This window comes from Lathamus discolor, chromosome 3 (genome assembly GCF_037157495.1).
Source record: "Lathamus discolor isolate bLatDis1 chromosome 3, bLatDis1.hap1, whole genome shotgun sequence".
Lineage (NCBI taxonomy): Eukaryota > Metazoa > Chordata > Aves > Psittaciformes > Psittacidae > Lathamus > Lathamus discolor.
Window position 1 is genome coordinate 134,902,820 of NC_088886.1, and position 20,152 is coordinate 134,922,971.

At 38.3% G+C, this 20,152-nt stretch overlaps 1 protein-coding gene and 1 long non-coding RNA gene across 3 annotated transcripts in view; one reads left to right on the forward strand and one right to left on the reverse strand.

The window, feature by feature from the left end:
* The first annotated feature begins 426 nt into the window (after positions 1–426).
* On the forward strand, positions 427–4,342 carry LOC136010565 (uncharacterized). 2 transcript variants are annotated; one of them, XR_010610931.1, is made up of 4 exons: positions 427–850; positions 2,494–2,569; positions 3,053–3,149; positions 4,167–4,342. It is a non-coding gene; the product is annotated as an uncharacterized LOC136010565 (long non-coding RNA). The 2 variants fall into 2 exon arrangements; XR_010610930.1 differs by lacking the exon at positions 427–850 and having other exon boundaries at positions 2,021–2,569.
* A 339-nt stretch (positions 4,343–4,681) lies between these two features.
* BTAF1 (B-TFIID TATA-box binding protein associated factor 1) overlaps positions 4,682–20,152 on the reverse strand; it is a 44,708-nt gene continuing 29,237 nt past the window's right edge. The window contains exons 21-38 of the mRNA XM_065671952.1: positions 19,162–19,352; positions 18,050–18,203; positions 17,848–17,957; positions 15,630–15,831; positions 15,084–15,232; positions 12,291–12,443; positions 11,656–11,777; positions 11,405–11,572; positions 11,141–11,218; positions 10,931–11,060; positions 10,161–10,302; positions 9,869–9,999; positions 9,344–9,469; positions 8,406–8,558; positions 7,624–7,835; positions 7,307–7,466; positions 6,517–6,687; positions 4,682–6,276 (exon numbers count right to left, since the gene is read on the reverse strand). Coding sequence (XP_065528024.1) covers positions 6,130–6,276; positions 6,517–6,687; positions 7,307–7,466; positions 7,624–7,835; positions 8,406–8,558; positions 9,344–9,469; positions 9,869–9,999; positions 10,161–10,302; positions 10,931–11,060; positions 11,141–11,218; positions 11,405–11,572; positions 11,656–11,777; positions 12,291–12,443; positions 15,084–15,232; positions 15,630–15,831; positions 17,848–17,957; positions 18,050–18,203; positions 19,162–19,352 — 2,699 coding nt within the window. The 3' untranslated portion in view covers positions 4,682–6,129. The remainder of the gene's footprint in view (positions 6,277–6,516; positions 6,688–7,306; positions 7,467–7,623; positions 7,836–8,405; positions 8,559–9,343; positions 9,470–9,868; positions 10,000–10,160; positions 10,303–10,930; positions 11,061–11,140; positions 11,219–11,404; positions 11,573–11,655; positions 11,778–12,290; positions 12,444–15,083; positions 15,233–15,629; positions 15,832–17,847; positions 17,958–18,049; positions 18,204–19,161; positions 19,353–20,152) is intronic.

A 20,152-nucleotide genomic window follows, 5' to 3' on the forward strand; every position in this document is an offset into this window, starting at 1 on the left:
GCACATCCCCAGACTGTGACTGATCCTCACTTGTAAGGAAACAGATGAAATACATAAGAAAATGGCCATTTTTGCTGCTCTACAAACAATTCAACAGCACACAGCCACGTTCTCGGGCCAAGCGCGAGCAGCAGGGCTGCAAAACCACTGGAAAACCCACTGGAGTGCTAGCTGCTCCCTGGCTTCTCTAGCTGCAGCAGAGCAGCTTTGCAGCTCACCCGCCTTGCCCTGGCTTCTGAGGTGGTTTGGGTTTTGTTGGGGTGGTTCGAGGCCAGCTCGCAGCGAGCGGCGGTGACTGCTGGCGCCTCAGAGAGCAGCGGGGCCAGGCGGGGCACCCTGCCCTGTGCCTCCGCTGCCCCTGAGGAACGCGGCGTTACCCGGCGGGGCCGGAGAGGGGCCGGCGGCTTCTGGAAGGATCAACAGGCAGGGCGGGCTGCGCGTGCCGCCCAACGGAACCGGACGGCCGCGGGCCCCCTCCCCGGTGCCGGCTCGTGCTTCCGCCTGCGAGGGCCGCAGGGCGCACCGGGGGAGGGCGAGTGAGAGGCCGCGGCTTTGCGGCCTTTTGCTCTATGGCTGCTTTTGTTTTCGCTGGAGCAGGAGGGGTGGAGGAGGGATGATGGCAGCCCTGCCTGCTGCACCCTCACAGCCGGCCGCGGGCCTTGCAGGCCGTGTATAAGTGGTGTGGTTTCTGCAGGTTTCCGTGCAGATGCAAGAAAAAGCTGTCGCCGTTTAAGCTTCCTTTACACTTGCATCTCATTTGGTGGTGGCTCACCAGGCGCCTGCGCCGGGGCTTGGAGCTACTCTTCCTGCCCAAGAGGGAAGGGGACTATGGCTCACGGGGCCCCCAGGGGTAAGGCATTCCAATCTTCTCTACAGTGGTTCTCTGCTGGCTTCAGGATCTCTGACCACGTCTGTATTGGAGGCAAAAAAATACCGAAGGGTAGGAACTTGGGAGAAATAAACCAAAATGTGTCTTGGAAGATGGGCGGATGGCAAGTGCATGTCACGTCCCTTCCTCCTCCTTTGCTTCCCCTTATGCCACACAGCCCATGTGAACTGTCACAGTATTTATTTTTTTCCCCACTTTTCTTGCTTTGTTTGCTGCCTTGCTCTTTGACTAGGAAATAATAGGCACAGCCAAAGAGTGATGTAACTTGTAACTGCGAGAACACACAGTTCTGCATTTTATAAACAATAATTAACCACTGCTGACTGCGCCGGCCCTGAGAAGCCTGAAATGCCGATCACATCTTGCAGCTCTTCACAGGGCAGCAAAGGAGGTATCAACAGAAGTATCAACTTTGAATTCTGCCACATTTTCCTTTCAGGCTTGCAGATGAACTGATAATTTAACTGATATGATGCCTGAGTGGGTGAGCGTTAAATTGATCGTAAACAAATACTGATGGGCTGGCACTGACTGTTGGTTTGGTTAGTGCGCATCACGCTTTTGCCTGCAACCTCTTAAAATACATTCTCCTAGGAGAATGAGTATGAGCAGTATTTTGACACTATGCACAAATAGGAACAATGTTTATATAGGTGTACCCAAAGATTCCAATGAACAGGAAATAACATGTCAGTACTTGTAGTTTGATTAGCAAGATTGCTGTGGTCCGTGAGTGATGATACTTGTAAGATAGAGGCACCAAAGTTGAACAGTTGCAAATGTCTCAGAAGTGTTTTATAATTTGGACTAAGTGGAGATGGGGGCAGCATTTTCCTAAAACCACACTGTTTTGGTAGCAGAGTCAGACGTCCGTTTTCTCCTACGTGAAACAGCTCTGATTGAGAGGCAGGAAGCAGATTGCATTGTTTTCTAGGGGTTGATGTCTTTTTAATGGCTTCCTTCTCTGGCTGTGGCAGAGATTGTGCACAATTCAACTGACTTTTTCAAGTTCTCTTTACTAACTTGCAAAAGCAATTAGATTTGAACATCTGCAGTAGCCATTTCCTTGGCTTCTAACAGATTTCTACTTGAAGTCTTTATTTCTGGGATGCTAGGCTGTGATTGATAATTAAATCGCCACAAGTGCAGCATGAGTCATGTGAAACAGGGTCAGAATACATAAAAGTGTATCTGCAGAAAACAGTATTTATTCAAAGAGAAATAACAGAGAAACAGTAGTAGAAAGCATACCACAGCTACCACTCAAATCACTTGCTGCCAGTATACTGATAAGTATTCCTGTTTTCTTGAAGGAATATCTAAGCAGCCAGCCTGCATAGACTATGAAATGTAATGACTCTGACATATGGGAAATATCTGGCAGGCACAGACTTGGCATGGACAGCGCAGCATCACCCTGCAAAAGCCCCAGGACCCAGAGTGCATTGGAGACGTGGCCAGCGTGTTGATAGCTCAGCTATTTCTGAGCCTCTGAGTAAATTAAAGATTAGTTCAATTTGCCACGTTCCTAGAACAGCCCTTTGGCAGGATTATTATTCTTTCTCCCCATATCTGCACTTCACCCCTCTCTACTTTTGCTGCAGTTTTTGTACCTGAGTCTGAATTTATGGCATTGAAGTTACTGCTCTCTGGACTGACTTCCTTCCATCATCTAAAAAGGTAAATAGAAGAGCAAACATTTTCCTTTTGTATGTGGAATTCTGCTCTTACAACTTAGCAAATCTTGTCTGAATTTAAAAGAAACTAACTACAGGTCATTGTCAGACACGCAGACAACCATGACATAATGACAGACACCCAACCACTGAGTTAGCTATTGATACAATACAAGCTAAGAAAGCAGCACAGGTTTTGAGTGACTCTTTAAGATTTGGGGGAAGGAAAGGGAAAGATAGCCTAAGAAGGTTCTTAAATCCATGTCTGTGTTCCCTAGTGGTATATGCTGTTAAGTGCTTTGTTTCTTCCATTTAAAATATTCAAGATTTGGCAGTTTAGCATAAAGAGTTTTTTTAGTCTTTCACACACACACACACACACACACACATATGTATCCAGTAAAATGGATTTAGAGTGGCAACTTTTTAGTCGGTGTAAACTCAGCCCTGTTTGTGCTAAGCAGTAGATCTGGTCCTTTTTTCACAGGATCTTGGACTTTTCCATCTCTGCAGAAGCTGCAGATTCTGAAAACCAGCCTCTCACTTGATTCAGCTGGACAGCCATCCAGTTTTTTTAATGAGAGGTCAGTGGTGCACCTGTCTCCTCCAAAAGCATTAGGGAGCAGGATTGAAAAAAAAAAAAAAAACCAAACCCAACAAACTCAACCACCCCCTCCCCCAACAAACAAAACATTTGCAGAAAAACAGCTTTCTGCTTAAATGGATTCCAAAGATGCCATGCATGAAGAAAGACAGACTTGTCAAATTGAATTCTTAGTTTAACAGACACTTCAAAAGGCATGACTTGAAGAAGGTAGTTTTCCATTTAGTTTCAAGTAGGACTTTAAGCATCCTTAAAAATTGTGTTGAAAAGCACCATTATGAATACAGTTGTTTCAAAGTATTTCTTCCAGCCCACCAGTGAGAGGTACTTAGTTTTCACAAATTAGCAGACTTTGAATCTGGGACTACGTTAATTTGGACATATGGCTTTGGTGTTCTTTTGATGCCATTAAAATAATGGAGACGGAGTAGTAATTCAGTGCAAATTACACACAATTCATCAAGCCTTGGACGTGCATTCACAGGTCATGTTTTTTTGGGGCCTGCAATGACTGAATTTGCAGTTGTCAAGTAGCCTCTGCAGTAGGGGCAGAGCTCTAGAATGAAATTGTTGGTGCTGACAACCTGACATCCCTGCACTATCTTTGAAGATTTTATTTTAACCTAGAAATGAAACACTTCTATTTCAGCACAGATCCTGGTCCAGTCCAGTTGGATACCCATTAAACAGGTCAACACGGGTCAGAGGCATTCCAAGAGCTTATTTCTTTCTTGGGTTTTGCTGTAAATGAATCCAGTGAGGAAAATGCACTAACAAGCCAGATCCTGGTAAATGGTCTGCCAGCTTGAAAAACATAAAAATGCTCATAGTTAAGTATTAAGGTAACTAACTGGAAATGTTTTTCTGTATGTAGTTGGTGCAGTGTTCCTGCTGGTTTTCATTTTGAAAGTGTTAATTCACAGAACACTTATGATCAGTCAGTACATGTAATAGTCTTGAAACAATTATTCTAGGTTTTGCTCCCCTCATTTTCCAGGTGCAGAAATCTTTTTGATGTCATATCCAAGAGAGCCATCACTACAAGTATTATGGTTGCACAGCGACCTCAATGTGATGACTGCTTTAAAGCAGTCTTTGGCTGTGTATTTCTTTTCCAACAGGAGCCACTCTGTTTCCTACCACTGCAACTAATAAAGCTCTTGAAGAAAAACATATACAGTGTTTTATGACTAAATAAGAGGTTTCTTTATTCAAAGATATTATTTCTGGACACTATCACCAGATTACTGTTCCAGGCTATCTTAAAAGTACCCAGTATTCCAGCATTATAATTTCTCTGCAGTAGAACTCCAAACCCATCTTATCTCTCCCCCTGCTTGCATTATCAGTTGAAAGCACAACAGAAATGTTTACGTATGAAGGCAGAAATGACTAAGAATACTACTAGTAATCCAACTGTAATTTCCCAAAGCATTAGTTTTTGCACCTAGTCAGCTACAGTGAGTCTTCACTACAGAATAAACTTAAATGTGGACATAAACAACATACAAGTTATATATTCCCAGTTTTGTTTATTTTCATGGAATGCTAATTTAGTTACAATATGGCAGTTCAGAACTACTGAAATGTGACATAAATTCATCTCCAATGCTGCAGAACAGTCTTGATTTATATATATTGTTTTAAAACAATCTTATTTTACATAGTTGAGGTCTCTGGTGGTTTTTAAGCTCTGATGCTTAAGCACACAGCAAGCTACAAACCTTAGGTTTTATATTATACATATATTCTATGTATCCAGACAACTGCTGTAAGTTATCTATAATTTAATATTTATAAAAAGTGCATATACTGGTACATATGCACATCTAGAAACACACTTTTACTACTGCCTCCCTTTTATAAAAAGCTGCGTAACATACAGCCATATTATTCTCACTCACTGCTATAAGTCCCTTACTATCTTTATTACACCATTTAAACTATTCAATTACCTCAAACTGAATGTAGGTATCCTCTATGTATGTTTTCTCCTAAAGAAAAAAAGTCTTCCCTATTCCTTTAAGAAGCTTTAAATCATGCATCAGTTTAGTAAACAGTCACTTTAGCATGGATTTCAGAATCCTAGACAGTGTAAAATCTACTTCTGGAAAATGTCTATCTGTATATTTCATTTCTTCTTTTAGTTACAAAAAATATATAGGATTGAAACATACTGAATACATGCATCTCTCAAAGTGGCTATACTCTAGCCTTATAGATAAATTAAAAAAGTACACCCCTGCTAACAGGATGCAAACATGGCCTCAAATAGGCCATTACCTGTATTTAATATAGCTCATTACATTAAAAAGTTCAAGTCAGCTGTTCTCTCAAGATGGTGTCAAAAGACTGAAGAGCATAAGATATTTATACTCAATATACAAAGGTGGGTGCACATACCTAGTGCCAGATAATTATTCAATACTTTCAAGGCTTCTAGGCTTTGCCTCTGGTGATACAAGTCCTGAAATGATCTGAAAAGTTTTAAGTTGAAAACTATTCTTTAATACATCATAAAAGCAAGTTGTGTTTAAAAGAAAAATATACACTGAACAACCTGAAGTACTCACTGAAACAACTGTACAAAGCTATTATAGATACAGAAAGAAATAATGGTGGACTTAACTTCAAACAGAAGCAACACTTGTTAACATATGTATAAACTTGCTTTGATTTATTCTTCTACCAAGAAAGAATTTGTAGCTGTTCAGAACAAGTAAAATTCAAACCACCTCATGATGTTTACATTTAAAGTTTTTATACAGTGCAAATGTTTAAGACAGAGTAACTCCCCAGTGAAACAGGTGACACTGCTCAGTGCCACTCTTTTCAAGATTCTTCTTTCAGTAAGTCTATTTACACATTAAGCTAAAGGTTCACTATATATGCTTTGAAGTTTGCTGAATATCAGCAGAAGAATGTGAACTAGCAGCAGTTGAATTATGAATATATGATGGTTACTTTAATGAATGCATAAAGTTTTCAAGACTGTATTCACTGTCATACTGTTCTTGATCCCATAGTTCTCCAAGGTTTTCAAGGACTGATTTCATTGATGCTTTCCCAGAAGAGGTAGAGGTATCTGCTTTTTCAGTTTTTTCATCCTTCACCAAAAAAAAAAAAGTCAATTAAAATACCAAGTAATATTTTCAGGAATATGCAAAATTCTTCAAAATCTTACAGTTCTTTTGGGGAAACAGCACATCCTCCTGTTTTTCAAAGAGCTATCTACTATCCATCATTCCAACCTCTAGTGTTCGTGTGATCAAATTTTACATTTCAAAGCAAAGCTTTTCCCTAAGCTTACTCTATTTTTGGTAGGTATTTGTAAAACCGCTTTTTACCTTGTCAAGAGTGAACAGATCAAGAAGCTGTTCTGTTCCCATGCTCTGCAGGCTTGTGTTTTCTTGGCTGATCACTGTATTTGCAATATTCATTTTGAACTTCTGGAGACCCATGATCTTTTCCTCCAGAGTTCCCCTGGTTATCAGGCGATATACATTAACAACACGTTTCTGAAAGAAAAAAGAGAAAAAAAAGTACACACACAAAAAATTAAAAAGATAAAAAAATCTTAGGTATTTGGGTATTCAAGACAGCATAACTTTTTATATTCATCATGGAGAGTCTGGAAGCAGTTTGGCTTGGAGTTACCCTTCAGTAATTTTACTCAGTAAGTCTGACTGATGTCAGATTAAAAGAATGAGACTATGCCGACATACAGTAGAAGCATCTGCAACTGCATCTGTACTTAGGAAATTAAGAATTCACTGTTTTTTACAGCTGTAGAGGGAGACTAACAGCAGTCACTCTTTTCCTGTCCAGGCATCAGAGAAGGACAACCCTGTGGGGGCTTTCCTTCAAGTTTCTTGTCTCAGTTAAATATTCTTCCTCCCCTGAAGGGCGATTCTTCCCTGGCCCCTCCCTCAGCAGCTCAGATAGTACAGAATTAGAAGGCATACCAAGTTCAGGATAGGATAAGAAAGTACACACTTCATCTGGCATACTTGCAAGGAAGCAGTATGAATGGGACCTTTTCAGACATCAGTTCTCATATGCTACAACCTTATCCCAATTCAAAAAACAGGAGTTCAGCAAGGGAAGAATCTTATGGGAAATTAAAGAGTTGTTCACCTGCCCAATGCGATGTGCCCGATCCATGGCTTGCAGGTCTCTCATTGGGTTCCAGTCATGTTCCACAAATACTACTGTATCGGCCCCAGTTAAGTTAAGTCCCAGTCCACCAACATGAGTTGTGAGCAAAAGAACATCTATAGATGGGTCATTATTAAATCTGCGCACACAAAAAAAGTTAAGTATGGTAAATTTTATATAGATGATGAACTCGTGAACCTCAACTGGTCTGAGGCAGACTGAAGAACAATTTCATACCATATAAATAATATAGCTCACTACAGTTCCTCATATTGCTTGTGAAGGGATATGCTTACCGGGAAACAATGGAATGCCTCTGACCAGCAGGAATGCTGCCATCTAGTCGTAAATAGGTAACTGAAGGTAACTGAGGTCGAAGAAGGTCGTGCTCCACTATATCCAGCATGCTTTTAAGTTGACAGAAGATAAGTACTCTGTGCTGGGCCACAACAGCTTCTGTACCGCTTTCTGAAGATCCACTATTCCCCAAACCACAGTCTAGCAGCAGCTTAAAATAAAAGAGCATTAAAGCATATCATCAAAATGACAGTAGATCTCATGTAAACATTGACATTGATGAACTGTTAGAAGTAGAAATAAGAGAAACAAACTTTAGAGGAAGTCTGGGGCAGTCACTTAAATGATAACGCAAAGTTTGGCTTTACTGTCTAAGTGAAAAGAGTCAACAGAATAGTCACTTTCTTCATTTTGTTTTACTTAAAATAGAACTTAAGTTTGTATTGCAATCTAACATTTTGGAGCTAACAGCCTCCTATATAATAAATGTTTTTCTGTAATAAGAGGGGTAGGAGTAAGAAACAGAATAAAAGTAAGTTTTTTGGCAAAGCAGCAAAAATTCTGTAAACATCAACTTGAAGCAAGCTCGTGCTTCCCCTTCCCCCTCGAATTAAACAGGAAAAACAGGACATATGTCTAAAAAACCCTTGTATTCTATTTCATTTGATACTTAACTGAAGCTTGAAGATAATTTTCATATTGATGAAGTCAAACTTTTTAAATTGTAACATCAGTAAAGACACATTTAGGAAATTAAGGCACAACATGCACTTCTACTTACTTGTTTTAAAGCAGACAGCTTAGGTGCATGTTGGATGTCTCGAAGGGATGAGCTATGAGTTGCGAGTTGCTCTGTAATTCTTTTATATTCTGGGTGCTGGGTTGTTAACACTAATGCTGGATGGTTGCATAGCTTCCTTAAGTATTGCAGTGCCTTGAATTGTTTAGGAAATGAAGTTCAAAGAAATAGTTAGTAATAATGTAGTTACAGAAAAATTATGAACAAAATTGATTATAGAGGCCACTCAGCTACATTCCACAATTTGGACTTCAGGATGTATTTTCATTACAATAACGTTACACATTTATGTTAACTAGACCAGTATTTCGAACTGTATCAAGTAACTGTTAAGTGCATAATGATCTTGGTTCCTGGTGCAGGAAAAGTAATACAACCATTTCCTACACCTGCATGTTGAGTGTGGGATACAGTAGCTGGGTTTGGGAGCTGTGCAGAAGCTTTGAGAATGATTGTTTCCAAGTAGCCAAGACTTAACCTGCAATTCTGTCAGATCATGAACCTTCATAAATTCAGATCTAACCTTAAGTTAACTTATTTTGTTCACGGTTTAGCATCTTCATTTTGTACTGTAACTAATAAAACCAAAATTAGTTCCCTCTCTTTTCGAGGTTTTGCACTTCTGGTAATCAGTTCTTAATCAAAAGTAGTATCCAAGATCCATAAACACCTGAACACCAGTTAAACACAACATATTAAGAAGTAAGAGAGTTTTATATTACTTAAAACCCAAGAACATAATTAAAGCATAATAGCTGTACATCACTTCCAGGCAGTCTGATCCAAACGCTAAATATTTTACCTGGATCATATGGCCATAAATGTACAAGTTAACTATTTTGATTTTCAATTTTTATTAACCTAGAAATAGTAATGAGAGATAAATGAAGTAGGTAGTAAAATTAAAATGACATCTGTACCTGAAACACATGACCTGTAGCTTTAAGCTTTGGTTTTTCAGTTTCTTCATTCAGTGAAATTGAAGAAACTGTTTCATCAATATCACATTTGGCACGAGACTTGGCAAAATCTTCATAAAGCTGAACCTGCACAGCAGACAAGAGAATGAGTATGTTTTCTTAGACAGAAATACGACAAACAGCCATTTTTTTATTTTAGTTCCAAGTTAAAGTTCTGAATTACCATAAATCAAGAAAAGCATACACAGAGCACATGATCAATATTAACGGTGCAATCTCTTGCAATTTTCTTTCATCTTGGAAAGATATTATTATAGGACGATGCCAGAAATTAAGCTAAAGAAATACTCTATTGTAAGTGGACTGATATTAGTTTTAAAACACATACCACAAAAAACCTGTCAGTCCCGTGGTCCCAAAGAATGTCAGAGGTGACATCAGATTGACCCAGGAATACAGATGTGGTTCCTTTGTGGTCATAACTGTGCTGAAAACACTAAGCTTCCAGCCACTTTTTAAGCATACCTGCAGAGGACTGAGAATACAGTAATAATCTTGAATAATTTTGGGTGGAAGATCCTGCAGTACATCCTCTTTCATCCTCCTTAGGAGGAATGGCAGAACCTGGCGGTGCAGTGCTTCCATTGCAAGAACCCCTGGAAGAGACAATGGAAGCTGCATTTTAGGGAAAAAAATTTGAAATGTCCGCCTCTCACCTCCTATTTCTTACACTGGAACTGATCACACTTTCTCTTTTCATGTGCAATTCTCATTTAAGGAAAGAAAACAAAATGAAAATTGAATATTTGATCCTTACCAGCCTCTTGCTCTCGACTGGAGCTTCGGGCATCTCTACTTGCCAGTATTGGTTTGCCATAACGAGCTGCAAATTGGCGTTCAGTACCCAAAAATCCCGGCATGAGGAAGTCAAACAACGACCACAACTCTAAGACGTTGTTCTGACATAGACGAAACATTTGTTTAAATTATTTTCAGAAGTAACAAGTTGTTACAAGTTATCACGAGCATTTCCATGCTTTTTTAACTATTTAACACTGCCTATAAAACTACAAACAGAACACTTCTATGTACTTTCGAGCTCTTGGAAATTGGTGGCTTTTTCATCAAACTATGTTACAGAAGACCTGCACCTACACTTCGGCACATAAGACTTTCTACTGCGTCTGATGTATTAAGCCACAGTCAACAACAAACCCCAGGAGACATGAGTGGCCTTAGACAGATACTCCACAAACAAGTCATTAGGAGAAAGCCCGAAGTCTGGGTTTCCCTTCCCTGCCTGCTGCTTATAGAACAAGTGGTAGAGAAAGTCTTGTTGCCAACTTTTGAGCTCTCATTAGTACCATGGATTCTGCACCTATTCCCTGATACACGGGTATACTAGGAAAGGAAAAAGATGCAGTTTCAAGTATTTAGCAGTGAAAGGCTTTTTTTTTTTTTTTTTAATAAAACATATATACTTTCAAACAAGACAACTAATAAAAAGCACAATCAGACTGCAAAATATATCTGTCTCACTTGTTTTCTACCACTCACCCAACTCCTTAGGAAAAGAGAAGCAGTTACCTGGATTGGTGTCCCAGAAAGAATAATCCTGTAATTGGCAGTCAGCTGTTTTACTGCTTTTGACAGTTTCGTTTTTCCATTTTTTATTACATGGCCTTCATCAAGAATGCAGTAATTAAACTTAATATTTCTGGAAAAGAAGAATAGAGACTTAAGTACCATTTAAAATTCTAAGCTATTAAAAACCTCAGAAAACAAACTAATTCTTACCTGAAGAAGTCAATGTCATTTCTTACAACATCGTATGAGGCCACTATGAGATTGTGTCTTTTCACCTGGTGCTGTAATCTTAAGAAAAAATAAAACAGAGGAGATAACTAAAACGTCCCTTACATGTGTTATTATTTCAGATTTTAAAGGTACCATCACAAGGTTTACCATGCCACAAACTATGCTTCAGTAGTAGCAGTAAAGTGAATTGCAAAATTGTGTTGTATTTTACTCTACCCAAGTCATAAATGCAAAATACACTACCTTGCTCTCTCAGTAGGAGGTCCTGTATAATGCAAAGGATTAAGATATTCTTTTGAGCAAAATTTGCCCACTTCATCCACCCAGTGTCCTGTGAGTGTAGGAGGGCACACCACCAAGGAGGGAAGAGGGACACTGTCCACCAGTTTTGTTCTTGCATATTCCTGAGCCCTTAAAGAATATAAAAACAAGTTTGAAAAAAATTGTTTTTCATAGAGTATCTTTAAGATAGAATGCTATTTGTTTACACTTACCTGAGGCAATGATCACCTGCAAGAATGCAAATGGACTGTAAAGTTTTCCCTAAGCCCATGTCATCACAAAGAATTCCATGAAGTTTGTATTTATTGAGAAATGCCAGCCAGTTCACTCCATCCTGAAATTGGAAAACAGAAAGAGCACTTCAGAAGAACTGGCTTTTGGCTAGTTCATCTTCAGTTCAAACAGCTGTATGTTCTATCATGCATCACTGCCAAACTAGAAGCTTGTTTCCTATCATAAATGCATCCATTACAGCCCCTTCACTCAAAACAGAGGGGAATAAAGGAAGAAACAGAAGTGGCTGAATAGCACAAGGGGACCTGACTTTGCAGTGGAGAGCAGCTACAGTCTAAGCAAGTCACAGCCCATTGGCCATTCCCTGAGAAAGATGAGAGAGGGGAAAAAACTATACCATGAAAAGAAGAACTGTATAAATGGTACGCATTATTTGATTTGCTCTTCCTTACCCAGGAACACAAGATACATACTGCACAGCTAAAAACAAAACACCCCCCCCCCCCTCAACCCACAAGCAAAATACCCTAGCACCCAAACAACTCCTACCCTTCCATAAAATCGTATCAGACTGGAACATACTGCTTTTTAAAATAAAAGTATAAGTTATTACCTGCTGATATTTTCTGAGCTCTGCTTTGATTGGTACTGGAATTTTATAGTTTTCCAGTTTTTTTCCATCCAATAATTGTTCCAGAAAGTGACGTTCTTTAGCTTTCATTCGGATTAATTCTTCAGACATGTTTGGTGGATCTGGTATACCAGCCTAGGAAAGTATTTTTAAAGCAGTAATGTAGAGGCTACAGTACTTAATTCACAGAGAGTAAGAAAAAGTCATACTAGCTTAGACATTTTAAATGAACAGATGGCAAAGATCTGCAGTCTTCTCAGCTGTGTAAATCCAAACTCAGTGCCCCAAAGGACATACTGAAAAGCTTGATGGAATCACACAGAAGATGGGAAATCTTGGTTATGCCTGTAAGATTTTACAAAGATTGGGCTATTCTACCTCTAATCAATGAGTTTATCTGGCTGTCTAGAGAATTCTTTGACACCCATTTCTCTTAGCCATAATCTACTATTCCAAGTGAGATGGATTTTTCTCCCACAGATATTAGCAGAATTAGGTATAAAGTGATCCTGGAAGCCATAGAATGAATTCAGGCAGTTGGAAACTCCTGGAAAAAAGAGAAACCTAAACTCCTCCAGATTTGCAGCAGCAGACACTGGCTTCCTATGTACTTCCCCTACCAGGCCAGACACCGATCTGTTGTAGATGGGTGTATGGACAGCAAATACGCTCTGACATTCTTGCTTGCTAATAACATATAGCAGCAAAAGAGACAGTAATATTCTCCCATCATCACATCTGTCATCTCAGTTTTCTGGGCCACCTCCATCTTTAGTTAGCTTTACTTCAAAACCCAAGTTACTAATCACTTGGGGAGCACTCCTGGCTGAGAAGAAAAACTATCATTCCATCATGTAATAAGGAAGGCAGAAAACTAACCCAGATTTCAGATGTTGGAAAGGCTCCAATAAGGTATTTAAGATGCACATACACGTGGGCAACAGCTTACTGTTCAACTGCTCTTCCTACCTTCTCTTTGAAAATAACGTTTGAAGTGTGAATACCATGCCAGTTAATTTTGTTCAAGTATATTGTCAACTCGCAGTATGACTGCTTATCAGTAAAACAGGACAGATTAAGTTGAACCATTTATCTTGCAATCCTCCTCTCAGTCATATTTTCACCTTTATGGTTGAATGAATAATGAAATTGAGAACAAAGGTACAGGAAACTGAGCAAACTAAGTTCTCCCAACTCATTTAACTGCTATTGTTTCCAGTTCCTCACAGTGAGAAACCAACACATAGATACAGATTAGGAACTCAAAGCTTATTCAGACCTCTATCACTTTTACTTATCCAGCAGCTGAATTCAGGTCATGCATTTTAGGCAGTATATAAAATGCCAGCAATAGATGCAGAAGCCTGGACTGTTTTGTTACAGAACTAAAAGTCGTGCTTCAAGGACATGAAATTGAGAGTCTTTTTTTTTCTTTTTATACCACCACTATAACTACAGAAAGCTGTAAGAGTTTGTCTTACAAAATATCTGCAAGGCTACCCTAAAATGTCTTCCCATTTAAGAAAGTAGAACTGTATCCATAAAACACTTTTTTTTTTTTTAAACACAAAACATTAATGAAATTTTGACTATGAAAACTTGGTAATAACGTTATTTCAACCTCAAAAAAGGATACCTTCAGAAAGTATTGTCTCATAAAACATATTTCCCCAGTCCCTGTCAGTCCACCCCCCCCTACTCTTTCCACTGAGGTGACTCCAACCCCTCTACAGTTACCAAATTATATTCCTTGTTTGGCCTAACATTTAAAATTGCTGGCATTCAAAACACTGTTCCACAACAGTACTGGTATTTTCAGTCATTATTAGCCTATTTCACTCACAGACTGCACATTAAATAAATTTCAATATCTAATACTGAACTTCCTTAACTGGAAAGTGAAGACTTAAGGGAGTTCTTGAGTGACTATGGGAAAGAAACATGAACTGATCATGCACATGTATGCAATTAATAAAACAAGTATTCTACATTTCTAAGAAATGCTCACTAAATTCTATTAAAATAGCTTAAAAAAAATATCTAATAACCTAAGTTATATGTATCCCATAAGTCTGTATCCAGATGCATATGAAGAGCACTGGTGTGAACAGTACTGGAATAAACAGCAGCATGCCAGAAATTAAATTTCTACTTTGCTTGCTTTTCACTTTTTTGACATTTCAGTGTAAGCATACAGAAAGTAAGTGCTCCATTTAATGCAGACTGCTAGTTATCAGATTCTAAGGTTATTATACTAAATTTAAAATTGCGATAAGATACTGAACCCATTAAACCAACAATATTTTTTTCTCCTCATTAGAAACATGCAAACGAATTCTGAACTGTCTTCTATTACCATCTGGTGGTGAAAATAAGTTACTTGGAAGTCTTCTAGTCCCCAGAGTGGGACTTGACCACATACACAACACCAAGCATACATAGTGAGCACACATGTAACTTGTGAGACTTTTGAGATAAAACTAGCAAAAGCAGCATTACATAGAAGATAAATGAGTATACACTTAAACTTCATGTACACAGTTTCTTATAAAGAGAAGTTTTACTTCAACATTTATTTAGAAAATTGCTAACAAAGGGTCCAATTTTACTCATTTTACATTATAAAGGACATCTTCATATATCTGATATAGACTCAACATCTATAAAAAGCTACTTGCTCGGCATTTAGTAAGCCAGAAGCTTGGACTTTTTGGCTGGTGAAACAGTGGACAGAGGACAGTTCACATACTCAATACACTTACAACTTCAGCTTACCTCAAGAGGCATTAGTCTAATTAGTGTTGCAAAGCACTGAGTAGCCATAAAACGTACACTGTTTGTCTGATCACTCATTCTACCCAGAACTGGAACCACTAGAAGAACAATGTATGGAACTATACCAACATCCAGCTGCTCCATTACACCTGGATCAGTTATTAAGGAAATAAATTTTCACCGGTTCAGGATTGTCTGACATGAATATATACCTGGCAATTTCCCATTCAACAGGTAAAAGTCATTAATACATTATATGAACAAGATTTCTACTAACAAAGCAATGGGGTAGAGAGGAGAGAGAGAAGTCTCATCCACCCAGACTTGGCCCAATGAATTCCATGGTTTGAGGAACTGAATTATCTCCACCAAAACTTCATTAAAATAAAGGCAATAGAAAGGAAAGCTTCTTCTATTTCTTGCTTACACGAGGAACATAGTTTATGATTTAATTCCTCCTCCCATTTGTTCAGGCAGTTTTTGTTCCCCCAAATTAAGCAACTGCAAAGAAAGTTTCCACATTTTTGAATGCTCATACAAGGATACATGCAAGTGCTTCAATTGCACCTTCTTGTTTGGTGTTGTCATCTATTGCTCCCAACCATGGCAGAACTTTCTCTAGAAAGATATTCATTGTTTCCATGGTAGCTATTTTGCTCATAACACCTACACAACGAGCAGCCATGTGTCTCACTGCAGTGCTGGGATGTTGAAGGCACATATAAAGATGAGTCAAGTGCTGTATTAACTGAACAGAAGACAAGGGTGGAGAAAAGATTAATATGAATTATAAAGAAATTACTGAGTAATTTTCAATTAAACAGTCTTACAGTCTCTGCTGCCTCCCAAAGAATGCCTGAAATGGCTCCTTCACAAGGTTTAATTGTTTAGAACTGAAAAATTCTTCTAGAAGATGACAACTGAACTTTGAACAAGTATTACTCCCCAATACAGTTAAAATTCTGGGTAACAAAATATTTAGGGTTTTAGACGAAATGAAAATTAAGGAAGTCCTTGGTAATTAAGGATCTGTTTTACACTGGAAAAATACAGTACTAAGTACTCAGAGCTTCATAAAAAAAAAAAAAAAGTCATTTCTTAAATACAGATACACAGATTTAAAAATTTCCAGCTTGCAAATTCATCCTGGCCTCCTCCAATTTACATTTAGGGAGATGAGCTCTGTGTTGGGAGTCTATTAACTCTGTGTGACAAGAAAGACACCCAGAAAGAAATTCCCATCTTGCTAAGGAAGCATGTGCGTATGTACATGTCTTTTTCATCAGCACAAACACATTTTTATGTCTGATATCTTAAAGAGATGGTCAGGTTTTTCCTAACATTGAAGTCCTTAAATATTAGCTTTGATGAGCCAATTCCACCCTCTTTTACTTCCCATGGAAGTTTTTTCTTTTTAAATATGTATACAGTATTAGCAGCCCCAAAAACAACCTACACATTAACTACAGACCATATATAAGTATACGTATAAAGTACATAGATGTATTAGAAAAACCTTTCCATTTCATATGCTAAATTCACTCAAAATCACTTCAGTATTTAAATAGATAACAAACAATTCCATATGTTCCACATGAATCTTCTCCATCTGGTTGGAACACTACATCCATTCCTTACACCCATCCTTTCCCATCATATCCTTTCCAGAGTTCTGGTCTACTTACTCCTTCCATAAGAGTCCATGTATTTTTATTACCCTGTTGCCCTCCTTTTATGCCTCTTCCACTGCTACTATATTTATTCTGAAATATAGTACTGCAGATAAGCTAATACTGAAAATCGTGTTCAGATGCAGGCATAATGATGTCCCTCTTGCTCTGTTTCTTTCTAATTTTCTATTTTTTTAACCACTATTTTACTGATACTTTCACAAAACTCTCCTAACTCCACAATCTCTCTCTTGAGTAGTAATAGGCAGCTCAAAGCTCACTACTGCATGCAAGATGGTAAGTCTTTTACATTGAGTGGTGTGTAAAAATAAATTATTTTAAAAACCCCGGAGATCCAGTCTCCTTGGGGGTAAACTGAAGTTTCCCATAACTTTTTCACTCCCTGCACAGGGAGCCTTTCTGACAACCTTCAGCCTGTTCCACAGTAGTCAGGGAGTAAATTGTGCAGTTTTATTACTACCATTTCTCCCCCTACTCTGGCCACACAAACTACATGTCAGTGTATTAGAAGTCAACCTGCTTCAGTCAGCCACATAATGCAGCTTAACAGCATTTTTATCTGTACTTCACTAACAAAGAGAAGGCACCATATTATCACTCTGTTCCTCAGGTTTAGGAAATCTGGAATTAGAATAAAGCAGAGTCAAGATGTTGGTTTCAATGTAACAAAACAGCGTAAGTATTATCCTAACTCAGACTTCAGACACAATCTTGTTTGGGCATCTGACCATCTGAAGAAGGTAGGCCAAGGCTAAGTTGTTGGTAGGTGCTCGATTTATTTATGTGTGGACTTATTCTACAACCCTACACAAATAAATACAGAATTTAACATCCTACAGAACACAGGCAAAAACAGCTTTAGAACATAACAGCTGAACTGCTGAGGACAGAAGGATACGTCTTCAGTTCATCAAGACTAGGATACAGGCAGGCTATCAAATGAATAAGAACACTACTTACGCAAAATTAAGAAAAACATCTAAAAAGAAGCCTTACAAAACAAAGATTTAAAACAGTGGCAATGAACAGACTTAACTGCTTTCTACAAAAAGGCTGCTTTGCAATATAATTACCAGAGGATGTAGCTGAGTATCCATTGCAGCTGCTGTTGTTTCAAAAACCTGCAAAGAATTTACTAGCTCCTGGGCAGGAGCATCTCCTTTTTCCAGTAAAGACTTTCGGTCTGTTAAAAACAGAAAAGGTGTTCAGTTCAAGACTGACACACTGCCCCCAGCCTACCAGCCCTCCCCCAGCTTAAATCAGAAGTGTAATTACCAAAATTATTTATGTGAATGTTGTTCCTTAATGAACCAACCATAGCATCCCAGAGATGTGGCAATCCCGTTGCCATTTCAGCACCAAAATGTTTAGCTATAGTAGATAAGGCAAATTCAGCTCCCCTTCTCTGTACAACATAAGGTTTCTGAGCCTAGAATTAAACAATTTAAAAAACAGGAAGGACAGATTTAGGAATAGCAATTACTTTCAAACAGGCTCCCATTGTTACATAGGCATTCTATTCTGACTGTGTTTATAGCTGTTTACAACACATTTGCTGGTCCATTTTTTTCTTTGCAAGTTATTTACTTTATTCTTTATATAGGTAAAACCAAACAGACAAAAAAAATGTCTTTTGTAGCAGATTATTTAAATCCTGTAAATTTTGGGATTAGGCTTTTGCTGACACAGGCCCATTTCAGCAGGAGGTTTTCCAACTGGTTCCAGTTTCACAACCTCAGATATTGCCAATATAGGGACACCACAAACAGTAACACACTAGCAAGACTTCCCAAAAGAAATGTTTTGTTAAGCCCTTTCTCTTTCTCCCACCCTCTTCAGAAAATAGAATGGATAAAAATCACTTCAACAATTAGGAAGAAACTTCACAACACTGCTGAGGAATCACAGTCCTGACTAGCATCTTATTAAAACATGCTGATGTTGTATATGATGAAACAGTAACAAAAAATTTAGCATATCAAGTGTGGAAGTCACACATACATACATCCTAAAACCAGTCTGTTTTCTTAATGCTTCAGAGCACTTATTGTGCATCAAGATGATCAGCACTAACATGGGCAAGGACACAGCAGTTTGGGGAAATCCATTTGCATGGATTTGTACTGAGATATTAATAAATTATACTAAACATGAAATATTTCAGGAGTTACTAACATTCTGAATGACACACTGAAGATTTAAAATATCATTATCAACAAACATATGCTGCTTGCATCGAAACTTTATGTCAACTCTTTTCTCTCATGAATAAGTCCTGGACATCCCTATTATAATGATGTCAACTCCAGTGAATTCAAAAGTAATGTGAGGGTGTGTGTGTGTGTGTGTAGATATGGAAGTTGCAAACACAAGCTGTTGAACTTTACCTCATCAAGTTCTGTAGGAATGCTTCCACTACTGCCAGGAGGGAGATCTACAACTGGGGCTTTTGGAGCTTTTGGAGTAGGACCTCGCCGACTTGTGATGGCAAAAGCAGCTTTTTGATGTCTGTACAGTGTAATTATGCCCTTGTGCTTAGTAACTGTATGATGCATTCCATCTTTATCAGAGTTGGGCCCTGAAGGAAGACAAAGAAGAGCTGACAATTTAAGATGCAGTTTAAAACATAGGCAGAAATGATAGCTAGCTACAAGCCATCTGCAGATCTCATGGAGAATTCAAGTACAGAGTTACTCTTTTCAGAGCATATTTACAGCCTCGGCATCAAAACCGAAGTGTGTAAATTGCTACACAAATTACTTAGCAGGAAAAACAGGTAACAAAACTGCAGTGAAATATAAAAAGTTTGCACAATTTTTTTGTGTAAGACAACACGTTACATTCTAAAGTTTAAAAAAACCCTTATCTTCTGTGTCCTTTACAAACAGTTTACAACTTCTACCATGATACAAGAGAACATGCCATCAATATCTTTGGATGTGTTGATGTTTCCATTTATGCTAATGAGCTTAATTTTCAATCAGACATGGATATTACCCTACTCTGACTTTACAAAAAAGTACTATGTATAATTGTCAAACCTTAAAGCAGGTTTGAATCTTTGACAGTATTAAGGTCTTACTATTGTTCATTCAATCTGTATGTTTTCAGCAAGGAACAGCAGGAACAGGGTGCACAGAATTATTCGTTAATTTCAAAGACTGTACTCATCTTTTGTTATCTTAGTATTAGCCCATGGAATGTAATACGTCAGGGTTTTTTTTCTAACAGGCTACTCTAATTTCTATACTTATTCAATTTCAATGAAAAGCTTCATAATGTATGTAAATGAAATGTAATCATAAGTGGATAATAACAGCAAGTAACTGAAATCTGGGATGAAGGTGGTTTTTAACATAATTTTTCTGAAAACCATAC